Consider the following 22,633-nt stretch of genomic DNA (forward strand, 5'->3'; position numbering starts at 1 on the left):
AGTCAAATCCTCGGAGGGCTCTGGATTTCTGTGCACGTAAGTGAAATATTACAGGGACGAATGGAGACACTACTGGCGCCCGCTCGAGCAACTTGATGAACACTGGGATGACAGGGATACAGTGATACAGTGAAGTGAAATATTGCTTTTCTCTTTCCTTTGTGTCCTTTGTATAGTTAATTTTAGAGCAATGTCCTTTTTGTATAGACACAGGAAGACAGTTAATGCTATGCTTTTGGAACATGGGAGTTAATTGACTCCGAATAATATTTACTCCTGGGAATCCATCATATTTACTCCACTTAAGCCTCAGTGCCCTTAGTTCCTAGCACCCCAAAAGGGGGGTCCCGCAGAGGGACTTGGATGGGCCCAGGGCAAGCCTTTAGTTTTAAGAAGAAACAGGTTAAGCACCATAAGAAGTATAAGTTAAGAGCATGTCCATGGAATAAACTTTATCATGATCCAAAAAGAAATAACCGAATAAAGATCTTGTTAGGGGTTAGGAAAATCTAAACTGGCCTGAGGACTGTTGTCTGGGATATATAGTGAGATGTAACCATAAAGAACAACCCTTTAAGTTTAACATATATCTTACTGCACTCATCCAAATGACTAGGAATATTACTGTAGCACTGTAGCACTGTCATCCCGTTGTTCATCAATTTGCTCGAGTGGGCACCAGTAACGTCTCCATTGTGAGACTTGTTGTTACTATTTTTGGCATATCGAATATGCCACAGGCAGCTTGCCAGGCTCTGTTGTGTGGGCGGGATACTCTTAGTAGCTTGCTGGGCTCTCCAAGAGGGATGGAGGAATCGAACCCGGGTTAGCCATGTGCAAAGCAAACACCCTACCCGCTGTGCTATCACTCCAGCCCAGAAATATTACTAAGAAGTAAATTCAATATGATTGTTAAAATGGATTACTAGCTAAGGAAAGGAGAAAGCAACACACCCTTAGACGGAATTCTATCCTTGGGCCGATCTCCTAGTAGGAATCTAGAGAGCTGCAGCCCCTAGATGAGGTTCTGTCCTTGGGTGAATCTCCTCAAAGAACTTCCCCTGAAGGAAGGGCTTTGCATCTGTTCCTTGTTTAGGATAATGTTCAACCACACCAATGTGTTGTAGAGCCAAAGAAAGCCATCTTGGGCATGAACCAAAGTGCAGAACCAAAACCATTTTAAAGTTGTTAGCAGCCATTTTGTGCTTTCGATGATTAATTGAACTGCGTAGGAACCCTAGACTCTATCCTGGAACGCACCCTGGAAAGAGGAATAGGAAGAGAGGAAGCATCGATGGAGTAACTCCTTGCAAAAGGGAGAAGATGTACCAGCCAATCAGCGTAGGGGTGGAACTAACCTGGCTGTCAGCCAAGAATTCAAGCAGGGTCTGTCCTTCCTGGAAGGACCACAGAGAGGCTCTTAGTCAACTCAGCAACCGAGAGTTCTTAAAGCATCCCCCACCCCCCTTCCGAAGCCACTTTGATTTTTTTCCTTTTTGGGTCACACCCAGCGATGCACAGGGGTTACTCCTGGCTCTGTATTCAGGAATTACCCCTGGCGGTGCTCAGGGGGCCATATGGGATGCTGGGAATTGAACCCGGGTCGGCCACGTGTAAGGCAAATGCCCTACCCGCTGTGCTATCGCTCCAGCCACCCCCATTCCCCCCGAAGCCACTTTGAAGCTGTACAGGGAGTTGAGGTTCAAGGGGAAGCTTAGAGCTTGGTGTCTACCTGGGCCTCAGAGTCCGGGGACTAGCCCAGGAGAAGCCTTTCGGGAGTGAACCCTAGAGCAGATGCCAGCTCTCTAGAGATGATGATTGGCACCGGGGCTGCATTCCACTGAATTTCCAGAATGTCCACGAGCCTGGAAAGATTAGGAGCACTTGGACAAGATGCAGGCAGTGTTATTAGACGGGTGCTGAAGGAAGGAACCTCCTCTCTGGCTTCCTCCTCTCTGGCTTCACATCTGGGATCCTCCTCTCTGGGATCCTCCTCTCTGGCTTCACATCTTCATCAGCCAAAATTGAAAATCTGTCATTTCTTATTCCCCCCCCCCCTTCTTTTGCTTTTTTGGGTCATACCCAGCAATGCTCAGGGGTTACTCTTGGCTCTGAACTCAGGAATTATTCCTGGCGGTGCTCAGGGGACCCTATGGGATGCCGGGGATCGAACCTGGGTCGGCCCCATGCAAGGCAAATGCTCTCCCCGCTGTACTATCACTCCGGCCTCTGTCATTTTTTTTGGGGGGGGGGCGTTGTTGTGGCCAGATCCAGAAGTGCTCAGGGCTGACTCCTGACTCTGAGCACAGGGGATTCCATGTGGGGCTGGGAATCAAACCCGGGGCGGCTATGTGCAAGGCCAACACCTTCTCCTCTTGCACTATCTCTTCCATCCCACTCTCTGGTTCTCAGTGCGGAGGAGGAGCACCAAAGGATAGTTAGGTTTGGAGCCAAACCGGTGGGCTTGGGTTTAAATTCTGGTCCAGCCATCGGCTGACTCTCTGGGCTTGGGAAAACCTTAAATAACTTCTGAGAAGTGAAAGTTTCTTTAAGTTCATCCAGGTGCCTCATGTAAAGACAAGTGGCAGAAGAAAAAGCAATTCCTGAATTCAACACCTGCATCCATCTGTCAATCAACAGCGCTCCACCTTAAGGCTCTGCTGTAAGGATTCAATGCTCAGGCGTGGATGCATGAAACTAGAGACAAGGTCCTCTGACATAGTGGTTCATTCAATACATCTCAATTGTACGGAATTATAGGGGGGCTAAATTAGAGACCCGGTGCTTCCTTGGAGCCCCTGAAAGATAAGATTGCGGAAGCATGAAAAGCCATCAGTAGGAGCCAGCCATAAATTTGTTTCACCCTAGGGAAAAGATCAAAGGAACCAACCTTTCAAGCCATGGCGTCTGCCCAAATGGTTTCAGCTCCCGAGAGCCGGGGCTGGCTGGCAAGGGTGTAGCCGCTAATGGAAGTTCTGGGAATTCAGACTCTTGGCTTTGCCAACCTCGACTGCCAGTGCACCAGCAACCAACCTGTGTGCTCCGCCTGGGCAGCCGCCAACCCGTGAGCTTAACCCTTTCGTGCCATGGTCTCCCCACAGCCGGCGCTGACTTTGGGGGAAACAGGATTTTTCTCCTGTTGCTATGGAGGGTGCATGCCTGGCTTGGATGAATTCAGCGCGTGAAACCACTGAATTCCATTTTTTAATTTAGACCGTTAATTTAGACCGTCTCCAAGTCATGAGGGCCTTCTTTCATCCTGAGAGGAGAGTTAATCTGGAGGACTATTCCATCCAGAGAAATGCACAGGAAGCAGGTGACTGGAAGCTATGGTACAAGTACTATAGAAAATTAAAAAAATTAAAATGAAAAAGATTAAACTTCAGTCATTCATTGATTTTTTCAACAGGGAAGCGGCTCTATTACCAGCACACGGCCAACTGGTTCCAGTAACTCATGAATTCAAAATCTGCGCCAATCAACAGCGTTTGATCCAGAGAAGGAAGAGAAATTTGGAGTGCTTTGGGGTGTAGGGGAGGTAAGAAGGCAGGGGTGCTCGGTTCGTGTTTAGCAATTGTCTCTCACCTTGGCGGGACCCTGATTTGTAGTTTGTAGCTTTCTCTGATTCCAGCAGTGTAGCACTGTCATCCCGTTGTTCATCGATTTGCTCGAGTGGGCGCCAGTAACGTCTCCATTGTGAGACTTGTTGTTACTGTCGGGGAGCTTGCCAGGCTCTGTCGTGCGGGCGGGATACTCTCGGTAGCTTGCCAGGCTCTCCAAGAGGGATGGAGGAATCAAACTCAGGTCGGTCGTGGCAAACGGCCCTACCCGCCCTCTAATTCCAACAGTGTATGTGAATTCTCTGCTCGTGGCTGAGTTTCATGACCGTCATTACCAATGGTTATTTATTTTTAAATATATATATATATATTTTCTTTTTGGGTCACACCCAGCGATGCTCAGGGGTCACTCCTGGCTCTGCACTCAGGAATTACCCCTGGCCGTGCTCAGGGGACCATATGGGATGCTGAGAATCGAACCTGGGTCGGTTGCGTGCAAGGCAAACGCCCTACCCACTGTGCTATCACTCCTGCCCCACCAATGGTTATTTCTTGAACAAAAATGTTGTGTAGAGTCAACTCTTGTGTGCTGGTTGGGTCTGGCTCCCACACATCAATGAACAAAAGGGACTTTTAACATGGGCCTGAAATACTTTGGTAATATCATGTTTTGTTTCCTTCAGAGTTTTGCATTATTTTCGGAATTATAGATTAACATATAAGTAGGTTATCTCTGCATATAAAACCACACACACACACACACACATACACACACACGCACACACACACGCATTAACTTTCCCATATTTGTAGAAGGCTCAGTCCTACTGAAGCTTTTTTATTTTGCTTTGTTTTTGAGCCACCCCTGGCAGTGCTCAGGGCATATTCCTGACTCTGCAGGAATGATTCCTGATGGTGCTCGGGTGGGGGGGATCCTATGGGATGCCGGGGATTGAACCCAGGCCAGCTGCATGCAAGGTAAGCATCTTACTTGCTGTACTATCTTTCCAGCCCCCTAACAATGGTTTTAAAATAAATCAGAGGGGCTGGAGCGATAGCACAGTGGGGAGGGCGTTTGCCTTGCACGCGGCTGACCCGGGTTCGATTCCCAGCATCCCATAGGGTCTCCTGAGCACCACCAGGAGTGATTCCTGAGTGCAGAGCCAGGAGTAACCCCTGTGCATTGACAGGTGTGACCCCCCGCAAAAAAAAAAAATCAAAAAAGAAAAAAATCAGAGGGGAAAGCATGTGAAATACCCACAAAAGTCTGTAACACATGGTGGTGGGGGTGGTCGTCCCCAGTCAGATGGCCGTGGAGGGCCTCACATCTACCGGACAGCGAGGATTCTGCTGTTCTAGCCCATCTCTGGCACAGAAAACCTCTTGGCTGAGCGTGGAACCGGAAGCTACAGGGCAAGTGAGCAGATGTGTGGTGGGCTAGGGGAGGCGGTGGGGGAGCTGGATCGAAGCTTAGCGGGCCAGGGGGGAGGAAAGGCGCCCGAAAGGTCACATGATGAGACAAATGAAACAGGGAGAACCGAGAGTGTAAACTTGCTGTTTATCGATTTTGCTCTGTACACGGATGTGTCTCGGCAGCTTCTCACAGGAGCGGGAGGGAGGGGCGGGGGGGTGTGGGGGGGAAGGAACCGTCCGGACTCTGGTTGATTGAACGCCGCGTTTGCTGGTCACACCACGACTCGATACAGACAGCCCAGCCGTGCGCAGGCAGGGCACAGACGCTTGATCTCATCCATGTAAACACAACATGAATAGAGAAGGCTCCAGGGAACGGGGAGGAGGGGGACAAGTCCGGTGTCTCGTCGTGGCATCAGCGTCATGACAAAGGCGCTGACGGACCCTTGCCTGGGTCCCGAGAAAGGACTGGCGCGGGGACCCCCATCCCTTTCCTGTCGGGAAGCCCATCTACTTTCCCTGCAGCTCTCTCGCGGATGTGCCCGTCTCCAGCCCAGAGTGGGCACGGGGGGTTCAAGTTCTTCAGAACGCCTGAGAGGTTGGCGTGCGCCAAGAGAGCTCCTTCCAAGCCCTGCGAGCTGCCCACTGCCCGCAGACTGTGACCCTTGTCAGGTGGTTCCTGCGGGCCTCCTCGGAGCCCCGGGATTCTAGAGAGGAGGGAATTTAGTGCCGTGGGTGCCCCCTCTAAGTGCTCCTGTAGGAAGCTGCCCGATTAAACACTGGCTGGAGATGCTGGTCCTTCGTGCCTGGCCACCGTTGTTTGAGGCAGTTGATTTTTTTTTTTAAATCCCAGAACCTTAAAAAATCAGATTTCCTGGTTTGGAAATTCTTCAACACAAAGGAAAGACATAAAAAAAAATTCTCCCTCCCCTCTTGCCCATCGCCCCTGAACCAATAAATCTAAATAAGAATGACCTTGAGGCTTAAGAACCAACCAGTAGCACCTCCAGAGCCCTCCAGGGACCCAATGTTTTCCCCCCACACACACTGGGTTTTGCCAAGTGGTTGGTTCTGATCATTGGTTTGCCTTCCCCTTCCCTAGTGAGCTGGACTATCGGGCAAAGAAGTACGTTTCCTCTGAACGAAGAGACACGTTTTGCTTTTATTTCCTGGGATGGGGGAACCCCCGGCACCCTGACTTCCTTTTCTTAAAAAAGCAATGAAGACCATCCGACAGACCCTCTTGGATATGGTTTTAGGGGCGGAGACCCCCCCCCCCTTTGCTTGCTCACCCCTCTACATCCCAGGCTTGAAGACTTGTGTAGACAGACTGATTTTCCAGACTCGGGAAGTGTCGAGCCACGGGACCGAAGGGGTGAGAGGGGTTCCCTGTCCTAGATCTCCGCAGTGAGAGCAGCTTCGTGGGGCCAAAGAGACAAAGGAAAAACAAATGAACGAAACGAAAAAGCACTGCTCGATGTCTGAGTGTGAAGGCAGGGCCCCACGCGGCCGCTGGCTCTCCCCCTGCAGAACGTCTCTCCCCAGGGACGGGCTTTCTTGGTGCTAGCTGTTGTTCTCCGCGGTGAGATATTTGAGGGCGGCAAAGCCGTAACGGCGAGACATGTCCTGCTGGAACTCCTCCTTGAGGGTCTTGAGACAGATGCGGTATTGCTTGTTAGACCGGAACTTGGTGATGTCAAAGCTGGGGGCGTGAGGCATGTGGATCATGTATGCGTTGGGCAGCACAGTGAACTCGTACTCCTGGAAGGAGACAGGAGCAGTGAGCAAGACAAGAGTGGTCAGTGTCCCCCTTCACCCCTGGGTGCCTGGGACCCCATCAGGAATGACTGTGTAACTCCTGAGAAAACAATTAAGAACTCCTCTCACTTCGGAAACCCAACTATGAATGCCTACCTTCAGAAACCCAACCATGAATGGCTGTAACTTCTGAAACTCACCATGAATGACTCTGTAATATCTGAAATCCAACCATGAATGACTGTAACTGCTGGAACCCAACTAAATATAACTGTGTAACTTCTAAAACCCAACCACAAATGACTGTATCTTCTAAAACTCAACCAGGAATGATTGTAACATCTGAAACCCAAGCATGAATAACTGTAACTTCTGAAATCCAACCATGAATGACTGTAACTTCTGGAACCCAACCATAAATGACTCTGTAACTTCTAAAACCCAACCATGAATGACTGTATCTTCTGAAACCCAACCACAAATGTCTGTAACTTCTGAACCCCAACCACAAATGACTGTAACTTCTGAAATCCAACCATGAATGACTGTAACTTCTGGAACCCAACCATAAATGACTCTGTAACTTCTAAAACCCAACCATGAATTACTGTATCTTCTGAAACCCAACCACGAATGACTGTATCTTCTAAAACTCAACCAGGAATGATTGTAGCATCTGAAACCCAAGCAAGAATAACTGTAACTTCTGAAAGAGAGAGACAGACATAGAAAGATTGCACTCATCTATGGTATATAGAATAACAGAGTGGGAGACTAACACCCAAGAACTGTAGAAATAAGTACCAGGAGGTTGACTCCATGGCTTCGAGGCTGGCCTCACGTTCCGGGGAAAGGTCAACTCAGAGAAGCGATCACCAACTACATTGTAGTCGAAGGCCATGTGGGGGAAGGGAGTTGCGGGCTGAATGAGGGCTAGAGACTGAGCACAGCGGCCACTCAACACCTTTATTGCAAACCACAACAGCTAATTAGAGAGAGAAAACAGAAGGGAATGCCTTGCCACAGTGGCAGGGTGGGGTGGGGGGGAGATGGGATTGGGGAGGGTGGGAGGGACACTGGGTTTACGGGTGGTGGAGAATGGGCACTGGTGAAGGGATGGGTTCCCAAACTTTGTATGAGGGAAGTATAAGCACAAAAGTGTATAAATCTGTAACTGTACCCTCACGGTGATTCTCTAATTAAAAATAAATAAATTAAAAAAAATAGTGATAAATTCAAATAGTTTTAATAGGTTAAAAGATATTATTTAATTTTTACTTCATCTATTAGTGTGACAGGTGCGTCTTTCCCTACAATATATTTCTTTTTTTTTTTTTTTAAATTTATTTATTTTTAATTAGAGAATCACCGTGAGGGTACAGTTACAGATTTATACACTTTTGTGCTTATATTTCCCTCATACAAAGTTCGGGAACCCATCCCTTCACCAGTGCCCATTTTCCACCACCCGTAAACCCAGTGTCCCTCCCACCCTCCCCAATCCCATCTCCCCCCCACCCCACCCTGCCACTGTGGCAAGGCATTCCCTTCTGTTTTCTCTCTCTAATTAGCTGTTGTGGTTTGCAATAAAGGTGTTGAGTGGCCGCTGTGCTCAGTCTCTAGCCCTCATTCAGCCCGCAACTCTCTTCCCCCACATGGCCTTCGACTACAATGTAGTTGGTGATCGCTTCTCTGAGTTGACCTTTCCCCGGAACGTGAGGCCAGCCTCGAAGCCATGGAGTCAACCTCCTGGTACTTATTTCTACAGTTCTTGGGTGTTAGTCTCCCACTCTGTTATTCTATATACCATAGATGAGTGCAATCTTTCTATGTCTGTCTCTCTCTATCTGACTCATTTCACTCAGCATGAAACTTTTCATGCCCATCCACTTAACTACAAAATTCTTGACCTCCTTTTTTCTAACAGCTGCATAGTATTCCATTGTATAGATGTACCAAAGTTTCCTCAACCAGTCATCCGTTCTGGGGCATTCGGGTTTTTTCCAGATTCTGGCTATACCCTACAATATATTTCTTTTTCTCTTATTAAAGAATTTTTTAAAAGCAAAAAAAAAAAAAAAAAAGAATAACTGTAACTTCTGAAACCCAACCATGAATGACTGTAACTTCTGGAACCCAACCATAAATGACTCTGTAACTTCTAAAACCCAACCATGAATGACTGTATCTTCTGAAACCCAACCACAAATGTCTGTAACTTCTGAAACCCAAGCATGAATGACTGTAACTTCTGAAACCCAATCACGAATGACTGTAACTTCTGGAACCCAACCATAAATGACTCTGTAACTTCTAAAACCCAACCATGAATGACTGTATCTTCTGAAACCCAACCACAAATGTCTGTAACTTCTGAACCCCAACCACAAATGACTGTAACTTCTGAAATCCAACCATGAATGACTGTAACTTCTGGAACCCAACCATAAATGACTCTGTAACTTCTAAAACCCAACCATGAATTACTGTATCTTCTGAAACCCAACCACGAATGACTGTATCTTCTAAAACTCAACCAGGAATGATTGTAACATCTGAAACCCAAGCAAGAATAACTGTAACTTCTGAAACCCAACCATGAATGACTGTAACTTCTGGAACCCAACCATAAATGACTCTGTAACTTCTAAAACCCAACCATGAATGACTGTATCTTCTGAAACCCAACCACAAATGTCTGTAACTTCTGAAACCCAAGCATGAATGACTGTAACTTCTGAAACCCAATCACGAATGACTGTAACTTCTGGAACCCAACCATAAATGACTCTGTAACTTCTAAAACCCAACCATGAATGACAGTATCTTCTGAAACCCAACCACAAATAGCTGTAACTTCTGAACCCCAACCACAAACGGATGTAACTTCTGAACCCCAATCACGAATGGCTGTAACTTCTGAACCCCAACCACGAATGGCTGTAACTTCTGAACCCCAACCACGAATGGCTGTAACTTCTGAAACCCAACCATGAATGACTCTGCAACTTCTGAGGGGCAGGGGTGGGATATGGCCCAATGGCCCAGTGTGTGAAAGAATGACCCCAATTGGACGGCACCCTAGATAGCAGTGCCCTTGGAATAGGACCGTTCAATCACACGATTCCTTTGAGTCTTTATCTCCTCCTCTACGAAGCAGAAGCAAATACTCTCTACTTTGAAGCCCAAGTGGCTAGTGCTGGCCCATAAAAAGAAAAGGTACGGAAGGAAGGTGGGTTCACCCCTGTGTGGTTGTTAGAGTCTAGAATGACACACACCATGGGGGTGTCTTGCTCCAGTCTCTGAAGTCTGTTAATGTTTTTCTTACAGGACTGGAGACTTGAGAGTCTCTACAGACTAGTTAAAAAGAGGGGAGAGGAGCTGGAGCGAGAGTACAGCAGGTAGAGCATCTGCCTTGCACGGGGCCGACCCCGGTTCAATCCCTGGCATCCCTTGTGGGCCCCCAAGCATTATCAGGAGTAATTCCTAAGTGCAGAGTCAGGAGTAACCTCTGTGCATCACCAGGTGTGACCCAAAAAGCAAAAAAATAAAAAGGACAAAAAAATAGAGGTTTCACAGGTTCCATAGGACTCAAGTTCCTCCCATATACAAACCTGTCACGTACACACCCTTACCCAATGCCACCCTGCCAGGGGGTTCCCATTACAGAATTCATAAATGGATAGAATATAAGACCCCCCCAAATGAAAGGCCTGCGTGGAGCCCTCAAAAGAGGGGACGCAAATCCAGTTGCACATGTGTGACTTGAGTCCCATATATGTCATTTGAGTCACATGTGTGTCACTCGAAGGAGGACCCAGCTCATCTTCCCTCAGAACCCACGTACTCTGGTTCTGAATGTCATATCTGCCTAGCGGTGGTCACGTCGCACCCCGGCCCCGAGCTGATCAGAACAGACTCAGAAGGGGACAGAGGGAGGGCTGGCTAGAAGAGTCCCGGAAGGACCGTGAGGTGATGGTGAGGTGGGAGGAAGACATATCATGAACATGTAAGAACATCTGTGGAGTGTAGAATAACATCACATGAGGCCGACATCCAAAGACAGTAGATACAAGGGCCAGGAGGATTGCTCCATAGCTGGAAGCCTGCTTCATGAGCGGAGGGGAGAAGGCAGATGGAATAGAGAAGGGATCACTAAGAAAATGATGGCTGGAGGAACCAGTCGGGATGGGAGATGCATGCCGAAAGTAGATAATGGACCAAACATGATGATGAACTCTCAGTGTCTGTGTTGCAAGCCGCAATGCCCCAAAGTAGAGAGAGAGTATGGGGAATATTGTCTGCCATGGAGGCAGGGGGAGGGTGAGAAAGGGGGGTATACCGGGGATATTGGTGGTGGGGAATGTGCACTGGTGGAGGGATGGGTGTTTGATCATTGTGAGATTGTAACCCAAACATGAAAGCTTGTAACTATCTCACGGTGATTCAATAAAATTTTAAAAAATAAAATAAATTAAAAAAAATAAAATGTAAGAACCACCAGAATTTGTCTGTCTGGGCCATTTCCTGTGGGGACCCCAAGCCTGGCAGCTGTGCCAGTCCCACCTGTTGGTACGGCTGGACTCCCTGTCAGGTGCTCGCTCCACCATCCCCTTCCTGCGTTGGGAAGGGCTGTTTACGGGAGACATGTGCTTTCTCTCGGCCAAGAGAGGGGAAAGAGTCAGCAGATTTTCTCAAGTCCTGTCAGAGCCATTTAAAACAAAATCCAAATCTTTATTCTGGAAAAAACGAGAGTCTGTGAACCGGCTCGTCTCTCCCCCTGGCTGGATGCTCGGATACTACGGACACACCTTCTCTTTCAGGCAGGAGGGGAGGACTAGCAGACAGTGAGTAGGCTGGCGTCCTCACCAGGGGCTCTGGGAACCACAACCCCTCATGACCTCAGCTTTCCTGCCCTTAAATGACTCTTTCTGGACTTGAACCTACAGCACTATCATTTTTTTTCCTCTTTGGGTCACACCCAGCGATGCACAGGGGTGTGACACTCCTGGCTCTGCACTCAGGAATCACTCCTGTCGGTGCTCGGAGGACCCTATGGGATGCTGGGAATCAAACCTGGGTCGGCCGCATGCAAGGCAAACGCCCTCCCCGCTGTGCTATCGCTCCAGCCCCCTATAGCACTAATTTTTTTAAAACTTTTTAATTGAATCACTGTGGGATGGGCCCTTACAAAGCTGATTACGGTTAGATTTCAGTCATACAGTGCTCCAACACCCATGCCTCCACCAGTGCACATTTCCCAGCACCCGTGTCCCCAGGTTCCCTCCCATCATTCCCCACCCCTCATCCCCTGCCTGCCTCTATGAAAGGCACTTCTCTCTCTCTCTCTCTCTCTCTCTCTCTCTCTCTCTCTTTCTCTCTCTCTGTCTGTCTCTCTCTCCCTGTCCCCTTTTAGGCATTGTGGTTTGCAATATTGATACTGAAAGATTATCAAGAATATCCCTCATCTACCTTTAACCCCCAGGTCTTGTCCAGCGTGATCATTCCCAGCTATGATTGTCACACTGGTCTCTCCTCTATCTCACCTAACCTCAGCCCCCCACACACTTGTGGTTAGTTCCAACCATTGACCGGTCCCCCTGTGTTCCCTGGCCATGGATATTCGTCTTCTCTCTCTCTCTCCCTTTTCATATTCCACGAATGAATGCAATCGTTCTATATCTGTCCCTCTCCTTCTGACTCATTTCAGTCAGCATGATACTCTCCAGACCCCTCTATGTAGCAGCAGAGAGCCTGATTTTTGTCTTTGCTCACAGCTGCGTAGTATTCCACTGAGTGGGTGTACCATGATTTCCTTATGACCGCCTGTGTTTCAGGTACAGTTTTGCTGGCATGTGCCAACACCCATTTCTTTAAACACTGCCTGTGACTGACTATAATTGCACGTGGAGAAGAGAGAAGAGAGAGACAGACAGACAGAGACACAGAGAAACAGAGAAAGAGACAGAAGGTGCTTGAGAGCTCCACAAAGTACCCGCACCCAATCACTATCTGGAGAGTTACAGGAAAAGTTTGCGACCTCTGGTTTCACATTCAAATTCGGCAAATTTCCTTTAAAGTAGGAGCCCAATAAGTAACTGTTAAATGAAAGACGGGGTTTGATGGCCAAGAACCATCTCTTAGGGGTTGGAGAGACGGGACATAGGGGAAGGGGCTCACCTTTGCCTGTGGCCAACCTGGCTTCTATCCCTGGCACCACTTGAGGTTCCCTGAGCACCACTAGGAGTGACCCCTGAGCACAGAGCTAGGAGGAAGCCCTGAGCACGGCCAGGTAGGGCCCAGGCAAGCCCTCTTTAAAAAAAAAAATATCAGGGGCTGGAGCGATAGCACAGCAGGGAGGGCGTTTTGCCTTGCACGCGGCCGACCCCGGTTCGATTCCCAGCATCCCATAGGGTCCCCTGAGCACCGCCAGGAGTAATTCCTGAGTGCAGAGCAGGGGAAACCCCTGTGCAATGCCGGATGTGACCCAAAAAACAAAAAAATAAAAAAAAAATGGCATCACTTGTTCATCCCTCCCTCTAGCAGAGTGCTGAGCTGTGCGTCTGGGACTTGCAACACCTCAGCGATGGGACCCAGGGGTGACCATGAGTGGGTCTCATTTGCTTCTCTTCCCCACTGAGCTGAGTGAGGTTGTTGCGGGGGCGGGGGGAGTGGGAGGTGGGCGGGGCAGGTCCTGCCCGGAAACCCCAGAAGCACGAAGTAGAGCCACACCCCCGTCCCGCCCAGTTCTCCCTCCGTCCCTGAGCACTTCTTACTCATTCTCTCCCCGGGCTGCGGTTGGGGTCCTCAGGCCCTTGGAATCCGCCCTCCCCCCACCCCGTGTGTTTTCCCCTTTCCCGCCCTTCCTCCCCATGCCCCCCGCCCCCGCCCCGACACCCTCCGCCCTCCTCACCTGCGCATCCAGCTCCATGATGTGAGCCACCTTGTTCCAGCCGAAGCCCACGAACCTCCGGTCGTACTCGGGGCAGTCCCGCCTCACCACGACGTACGGCTCGAAGTCGGCCTCCCACTGCACCCGGTAAGGCGTGGTGGCAGTCCTCCACTTGGCGAAGTTGGTGGGTGCGTGGCCTTTCACCCACACGTGGTACCTGGGATACAGGGAGAGCAACCCTGGAGGGCGGGAAGGGGGAGGCGGGCTTCCCAGGGGCGGGGGAAAGACGGGGCTATGAACTGCAGCTCCCAAAGGACACAGTCACGTCCCGAGCCCGGGGGCCTCTTCCTGGCAGCCGGGTCTTTGCAGAATGAGGCTGGAACGCATCGGTGAGGGCCGGAGCGATAGGACAGAGGGGACGACATTTGGCCTTGCACGCGGCCGACCCGGGTTCGATTCCCAGCATCCCATAGGGTTCCCTGAGCACTGCCAGGAATAATTCCTGAATGCAGAGGTAGGAGGAACCCTTGAGCACTGCTGGGTGTGACCGCCCCCCCCCCCCAAAAGAATGCATTAGTGACGCCCAATTCAATGTGGGCTCCTTTAAAAAATATTAGGTATTATTTTAAAACCATTTTTATTGGAGTATTAGGATTTGCAATACGGTTACTCCTACTTTTTCATGCATCATTCCATGTCCACACTCATCACCAGAATCCCCCCGGCCCTACATGAGTGGACACCTCCCCACACCCCCTACCCCATGGAAACTCAGTTCTATAGGAGGGATCTTCAGTTCTGGTGACCCTGACCCTTGCTGTTTTCCGTATGATGATCCTTTTCATTCCCTTTCCATTCCCCATGTGGGGAACAACCCAAGTGGCCGAGAACAAATGAAGGGGTAAAGGAACTTGGCACATATGTACAATGGAATGAAGAACGCGCAGCTAAAAGGAAAGATGGAGGATGATCCAGAGCCGCGGCACGAGAAGCAGACCCTCCGCGCCTAAAGACTGTGATCCTGAGGTCTCCTAACCCATTTTGGCACCAGAGCGGATTCTTGCAGCCATGCATTTTGACTGTGAACTGAGCTAAAATATTAGAAACCCAAAACCGCGCGGCTGCAATAGCAATAGCGGCCGCGTGGACTCAAAGTCTTCACTCTCAGCAAGGAAGAGAAATTATTAGATGATGCTCATTCAGCAGGCCTGATTGTTGGGGAAAATTTCCAATCAATAATAGTGAGTTCTGTATGGAAATATGGAATGTACTCAAAGTATATAGAGAATAAAGGGAATATCATTAGCTACTTAGATGGGGGCGGGGTGGGAGGGGGGTGTATTGGGGTTCTTGGTGGTGGAACATGTGCACTGGTGAAGGGATGGGGGTTTAATCAGTATTTGACTGTGACTTAAACCTGAAAGCTTTGTAATTTTTTTTCCACGGGGATTCAATAAAATATTTCTTATAAAAAAAAAAAGGAAAGATGGAGTCATGCCGTGACGTGGATGGACCCGGAGAGTAGCATGCAGAGTGAGGTTAGAAGAATTTAGAGATGGATGGAGAGCATGTCACACGCTTGTATACTTGTACACAGGCGTATACACTTGCACACACTCACACATATCCCTGTCTACTCTCACCCACACTCACACTCACACACACACACTCTGAGACACTCTCTCTCTCTCTCACACGCACACACACAGACTCGCAGCACAGGGCGCGTGGGGAGAGCGTGTGCCGGGGACAGGGACGGCCGCCGGCAGCGCGGCTCACCTGAAGGTGAAGAGTGTCCCCATGTCCAGCATGGACAGCAGCTCCGCCTTGGACTTGGGGAAGGAGAGGCGGTAGCGCAGCGTCTCGAAGGCAGGCACAATCATCGCTTTCTTGGTGTTGGCCAGGTCCAGCTGGACGACAGACTTCCTGCAGGGGACAGTGCGCACGGAGGGTCCCCTGAGGGCGGGAGGCGGGGTGCGGGGAGGGCCGGGAGAGGAAGACCACGACCACGAGCCCCGCCCCCGCCCTCTGTGGAGAGGGGAGACTGGCCGGGCTTTCTTGCATCTGGGCTCCAACTGCAGCCCTGGCGCAGGCACTCGTACTTGGACTCACCCACAAAGTGCTCAGAGCCAGTGTGGCTTCAAACAACACATGCATACACACACAGATACACGTGCACACACATACACATGTGCACACAGACATACATATACTCACATGCACACACAGACACATACATGCACTCACAGACACACATGCGCACTCACAGACACACACGCACACACATACACTCATACGCCCACAGATACATGTGCACACACAGACACAGGCACACACACATGTACACACACAGACTCACAGACACACATGCACACTCACACACAGACACATGCACACACATGCACACCCAGAGACTCACTCACAGACAAATGTACACACGGACTCACAGACACGCGCACACGCACATGCACAGAGACCACCATCGCCCGGCGCGGGGGGCGGGTCTCAGGGTCCCCGCCAAGGGCCTGCGGATGCCGGATCAGCCCAGGGGGGCGTCAGGCGGGTGCTCAGGGCTCCCCTCTTCCCTCAAGGAGAATGAGCCGACCCCGCTTTGCGGGAGGGGCGGGAGCCGCACTTTCCAGGCTGTGGCAAGGGGCTGCGTTCCAGAAAGGTCGAGCTCCGGCCCGCTCGCTCCCCTCTCCCCCCTTCCCGCCCCAAGCCCAGGACTCCCGGCCCACCCACGCCAGACCAGAGCGGCAGACCGCGGCCGCGGGCGGGGAAAGCGCCTCTCTGGCCACTAGGGGGCGCGCTCTCCCCACAGTCAGGAGTCTCCGCGCGTGGGAGCAGAGCCTGGACCACCGGGGTCCAGCCCTGGGCCCCGCGGCAGGTGCGAGGCTCCCCCACCCAGCGCCCTCCCGGCCCGCCCGCCCCGGGGGCCTGTAACGAGGCCTGGAGGGGTCCCCCCCCTGAGGAGGTGGGGGTCAGGCAGGGGGACAGGGAAGGGAGCAGAGTGATGAATGCAGAAACACGACACTCACATGCACACACTCACGCACACACATTCACGCCCACACACGCTCACACATGCCCACACACTCACATTCACACACCCACACTCACATTCTCACACGCATACACACACATGCGCACTCACACATATACACACACATTCACACCCACTCACGCTCTCACACATTCACACATACATTCATTCATACACACACATACTCGCATAAACACACTTTCACACCCACACACCCATATACACTCATTCACATGCACACGCACACCCAACTCTCATTCTCACACGCACATATGCACTCACATACTCATGCACATACACACATTAACACATACTCATATACACACATTCACATAACACCTGCACTCACACACACTCATACACACATTCATATAGTCATATTCATACACACACACTTACATTCACACCCATACACACTCACAGTCACACATATTCCCATTCACACACATGTGCACACACCCCCACACTCACATTCTCACACTCATTCACTCATACACACTCACATATACTCACATTCACATGCATACTCACACTCGCACACAAACACCCATACACACATTCACATACTCACATTTATACACACATTCAGATGCTCATACACAGGCACATACACCCACACGCCCATATTGTCGCACACATATATGTACACCCACACTCATATACATATACCTCACACACATTCACACACTCAGACACACCCACTCACACTCATACACCCCCTCACACACTCACAAAGACACACTATCACTCACAATCATGAACACAGAAACAGACCCTCATACATGCACACACACATGCACTCACACATACACAATCATACTCACACACACTCAGGCAGGAGTGAGATCAGGCCAGAAGCCCGGATGGGGCCTGGGCCATCGCGCTTCAAGGTCAGGGCACTTACCTGGCACCGGACAGGTACGACAGGGTCCACCCCATGCCCCAAGCACCGCCTGGTGTGGCCTCGCACTGCTGGAGAGGCCTCTCCCGGCCCCCATCAAAAAGACAAAAACCAAAACCCAAGCCCCGGTCCGCTGGACCAGAGGCAGCATCCCTGCCTGTTTCCATGGAGACAGCCTGCCCCGCGCCCGGGGCAGCAGAGATGCGCCGCGCCCCGCGGGACCAGGAGGGGTTGCAGGAAACACGTGGGAGCGCCCAGAGGTGGGACGCGGGCAGTGAATACTTGGCAGCTTCGGAGAAAGAGCCCGTGGGGTTCATTACGGGCCAGCGCGGCACCTCCACCCGGGGCGCAGGGGGGGCGCGTGTGGGGGGGTGCAGGAGGGGGTCTGGCCGCCTGGCGGCGCTGGAGGGCGGGTCTCCCTCCCTCGGCCTCCTGCATGGCCACGGAGCGGGCGGACAGCGCCCCCGCTGGGAACTCTGGGAACTGCAGGGCCACAGTTGGACTCCTACAGGAGCTGCCTTGCATCCTGCCCACCCGGGTTCCATCCCGGCACCCCATATGGGTGCCTGCTGGGAGTGGCCCCTGGGCGTAGAGCCAGAGGAGCAAGCCCTGAGCACCGCCGCGTGTGGCCCCCAACCAAAGAAGGCAGGCCATCTCTCTAGAAGGCCAAGATGAAGGCTGGCTGCGCAGAAGTGCGTGAGGGCTGAGCCCAGCTTTCCCGAGCTGGGAAGCAGCAGGAGAGGCATGGGGGGGGGGGCCCGAGCCCTGCCACCCGCAGTTCCCAAGGCAGTCTGGGGCCTCCCTGTACTCGGCGAGGGGCTGCCTGTAAGTCAGACCCCCAACTGGGTGTTGGCTGCACCGTCTATACACAGTGCAGTCAGAGAGTGGGGGGGAGAGGGAGAGGGAGAGAGGGAGAGGGAGAGAGGGGGAGAGAGTGGGAGAGGAAGAGAGAGAGGGAGAGGAAGAGGAAGAGAGAGAGAGGGAGAGGGAGAGAGAGTGGGGGAGGGGAGAGGAAGAGAGAGAGGGAGAGGGAGAGAGAGTGGGGGAGGGGAGAGGAAGAGAGAGAGGGAGAGGGAGAGAGGGGGAGGGAGAGAGAGGGAGAGGCAGAGAGGGGGAGAGGGAGAGGGAGAGAGAGGGGGAGAGGGAGAGGGAGAGAGAGAAGAGACAGATGAGAGAAGAGAGGGAGGAGAGAAAGAGAGAGAGGAGAGAGGGAGGAGAGAGGGAGAGAGAGGAGAGGGGAAGAGAGATAAGAGAGAGGAAAGACAAGAGAGAGAGGAGAGGAAGAGAGGAAGAAAGAGAGACAGAAGAGAGTGAGGAGAGAGAAGAGGGAGGAGAGAGAAAGAGAAGAAAGAGGAAGAGAGGGAGAGAGAGTAGAGGAAGGAGAGAGGGAGAGAGAAGGAGAGAAGAGGAGAGGAGATGGAGGAGAGAGAGAAGAGAGGGAGGAGAGAGAGAAAGAAAGAAAGAAAGAAAGAACGTGTTGCCATTATTTTAGCCATACACAGTGGAATCATAGAGAGAGAGACAGAGAGGAAAGAAAGGAAGAGAGAGAGAGAGAGAAGGAGGAGAAAGTATCGCCATCATTTTTGCAACGACACGGATGCCCCCAGCAGGATGCTCTTTGTGACAAAGTCAGCGAGAGAAAAGGCAAAGGAAACAGCCCACACCACGGCGGGGCAGACCAGAAACCCAAGACGAGAAATCGAGGTTGCCAGGAGAGAGGGCCGGGGATTGGGGCCAGGTGGGCGGTGACACCTGGACTCTGGGTGCCCAGCTGCTGCTGGAGCTTCTCTCCAGGAAGATGGGGCTGCACCCCGAAATCCAGGGAAAGCTACAAACCGATGCTGCTTCGACACAATTTTTTGGTGTTTTTTTTTGCATTTGGGTCCCACCTGGCGGTGCTCAGGGCTCACTCCTGGCCATGCTGGGGGGTCCCTGCGGGGGTGTCTGGCCATGCTGGGGAGGGGGTCCCTTTGGGGGTACCAGGGCCGTGCCCACCCCCCACCCCCCGCCCCCGCTGCCGCCCCCAGGCTCACCTGAGGTACTCGTAGAGACCGTACATGGGCAGGAAGTCGATGTCCGACAGGAACACGTAGGGCGTGGCCACGTGCTTCATGGCCACGTTGCGCAGCAGGTTGACGGGGTAGAACTGGCCCTCCTTGTACACCACGTGGTACGCCACGTTGCGGCGGCCCATGAGCACCTCGGAGCCCTGCGCGTAGCGCAGGAACTGCTGGGCCTCGGCGTCCGACAGGTACAGCGCCAGGCTGATGGGCCCCTCCCAGTGCTTGCAGATGGCCTCCAGCATCTGCAGCCTGCGAGACAGCGCGGGTGGGCGGGGTGGGCACTCTGTCCCCGCGCGGCCCCTCCACCCCGCCGACACCCCGCCCCCAGACTCCGCGTCCTCCTTCCCCTCCTGCTCTGCGCATGAAGTTTTGTTTTTTTGGTTTTTTTTTGGCTTTTGGGGTCACACCCGGTGATGCGCAGGGCTAACTCTTGGCTCTGCACTCAGGAATCACTCCTGGACCCGAGGGGACGCCGGGGATCAAACCCGGGTGGGCTGCGTGCAAGGCAAGCGCCCTCCTCACTGTGCTATCATTGCCCGCTGTGCACAAGCCAAAGCTTAGTTGTTAGATCTGTAAGACGGACCATCATTTTACAGCCTTGCCTGCGCGGGCCTGGCCTTTTGCTTCCAAACGAGATGTAGAGAGGGGCCTCCCGCTCAGAGCCCCCCTCTTGAGGGGGACGGGCAGGAAGACCAGATTAATGGTCCAAATACCTCCCCCACCTTTATTATTATTATTAATATTATTATTATCATTACTATTATCATTATTATTATTTGCTTTTCGGGTCACACCCAGCGATGCTGAGGGGTCCTCCTGGCTCTGCACTCAGGAATTACTCCTGGCGGTGCTCAGGGGACCCTATGGGATGCCGGGGATCAAACCCGGGTTGGCCACGTGCAAGGTAAACGCCCTCCCCGCGGTGCTATTGCTCCGGCCCTTATTTTATTATTATTATTTGCTTTTTGGGTCACACCTGGCCATGCTCAGGGGTTCCTCCTGGCTCTGCACTCAGGAATTACTCCTGGCGGTGCTTGGAGATCCTATGGGATGCTGGGAATCGAACCTGGGCCGGCCATGTGCAAGGTGAACGCCCTCCCCTCGGTGCTGTTGCTCCAGCCCCCAAATATCTCCCCCGTTTTTGAGGGTGTCATACTCAGTGTTGCGAGGGGGTCACTCCTGACAGTGACCAGGGGTACTGGGGAAGGAGCCCAGGCCTCCTGCGTGTGGGGCCGCCCCTCAGGCTGTTGGGGTCACACTCTGGCCCAGCCCGTGGCTGGCTGCCTCCTCCCCCGGGGGGCGCTGGCTGCCCCCCTGCCCTGGGCACACGGCAATGCAGCTGAGGCCGGTTCAAACCACCCAGCGTGGGGCCCCGAGACTCCTGCCACCAACATCAGAAAAACACAGACGCGGGGCAGTGACGGAATCGGACTCTGCATCAGGGCCACCAAACCCAGGTCAGTGAGGAAACGGCCCCTTCCTGATGGGCCCCCGGACACCCCACGTCTTGCGGCCACTTTTCTGCGACAGTCCCGGACCTGCCCCCTGCAGGAAGCCCCCCTCCCCTCGGGCGTGGGAGCCGCAGAAGCCCCCAGAGAAAGGCAGATGTGACAGCAAGTGGCCGGGAGACGAGCAAGGCCAGAAGCCCAGAGGAGGGGACAGAGAGGGAGGAATCCCGAGAAAGGGGGAAGGCGGCAAAGTCTGGGAGGAAAAAGAAAATGCCTCCGAGTGGCTAACTTCCGGGAAGCAGCCGGAAGCGGCGGTGGAGGCAGCACGAAGGAGCCCGAGCACAGCCAAGGTGACACGGTGGTCACTGCTTCCTGAGGGCACTGCTGGGGGTCCCGGTTGTGTCCCCCATCTCACACATACACACACACACACACATACACACAGACACACCCCTTTCCCGCAGGTCACTGCTTCCTGCGGGCGCTGCTGGGGGTCCCGGTCATCATACACACACACACACACACACACACACACACACACACACACCTTTCCTGCAGGCACTTTGAGCCTGAGGCTCGGCCCCTCCCGGCTGTGTCCCCCATCACACACACACACACACACACACACACACACACACACACACACACACACACACACACACACACACACACACCCCTTTCCCGCAGGCACCTTGAGCCTGAGGCTCGGCCCTCCCCCTTGGCCGGGGAGTCGCACCTGTCCATGGACAGCTGGGCCACCAGCGTGACGTCCGTGGGGCCGGCGGGCGGCTCGTACTCGTAGTGCAGGAAGTAGAGGTGCGTGCGGTGCACTGTGAAGCGCTCCCGCCGGAACTCGTAGCACAGGTCGTCCTCGTCCAGCTCCGACAGCTGCTTCTGGAGCTGCAAGGGGGACACGGGGGCGGGGGGGGGTCACTCGGGAGTCAGGGGACGCCTGCTGCCCCCCCCCGCACCCCGGGGCCTGCCCCTCCTGAGGGCTGGGTGGTCGGGGAGGACATGGCCCCTGCTGCTTTGGGTCCCGCTGTGATTTTGGTCTTGTTTCAGAGGGAAGAGGGAGGGAGAGAAGGGGGAGGGGGAAGGGGGAGAAGAGAAGGGGAGGAGGGGGAGGAGGAGGGAGAAGAGGAGGAAGGGGAGGAGGGAGAGAAGGGGAAGGGAAGGAAGAAGAGAAGGAAGGGGAGGAGGGAGGAGAGGAGGAAGAGGAGGAGGGAGAAAAGGGGGAAGGGGAGGAGGGAGAAGTGGAGGAAGGGGAGGAGGGAGAGAAGGGGAAGTGAAGGGAGCAGAGGAAGAAGGGGAGGAGGGAGAAGGGGAGGAGGGAGAAGAGGAGGAAGGGGAGGAGGGAGAAGGGGAGGAAGGGGAGAAGAAGAGGAGGGAGAGAAGGGGAGAAGGAGGGAGAGAAGAAGGGGAGGAGGGAGAAGGGGAGGAAGGGGAGGAGGGAGGGAGAGAAGGGAGAAGAGACGGAAAGGGAGGAGGAAGAAGGGGAGGAGGGAGAGAAGGGGAAAGAGGGAGAAGAGGAGAAACAGAGGAAGGAGAGAAGGGG

General features: G+C 52.8%; 1 protein-coding gene across 1 annotated transcript in view; it reads right to left on the reverse strand.

Annotated features, from left to right (window-relative positions):
• Nucleotides 1-6,104: 6,104 nt before the first annotated feature.
• LARGE1 (LARGE xylosyl- and glucuronyltransferase 1) overlaps nucleotides 6,105-22,633 on the reverse strand; it is a 531,600-nt gene continuing 515,071 nt past the window's right edge. Inside the window, exons 11-15 of the mRNA XM_055141751.1 lie at nucleotides 21,815-21,978; nucleotides 19,601-19,879; nucleotides 15,403-15,549; nucleotides 13,645-13,840; nucleotides 6,105-6,734 (exon numbers count right to left, since the gene is read on the reverse strand). Coding sequence (XP_054997726.1) covers nucleotides 6,537-6,734; nucleotides 13,645-13,840; nucleotides 15,403-15,549; nucleotides 19,601-19,879; nucleotides 21,815-21,978 — 984 coding nt within the window. The 3' untranslated portion in view covers nucleotides 6,105-6,536. The remainder of the gene's footprint in view (nucleotides 6,735-13,644; nucleotides 13,841-15,402; nucleotides 15,550-19,600; nucleotides 19,880-21,814; nucleotides 21,979-22,633) is intronic.

This window comes from Sorex araneus, chromosome 6, assembly GCF_027595985.1.
Source record: "Sorex araneus isolate mSorAra2 chromosome 6, mSorAra2.pri, whole genome shotgun sequence".
In the NCBI taxonomy this organism is placed as follows: domain Eukaryota; kingdom Metazoa; phylum Chordata; class Mammalia; order Eulipotyphla; family Soricidae; genus Sorex; species Sorex araneus.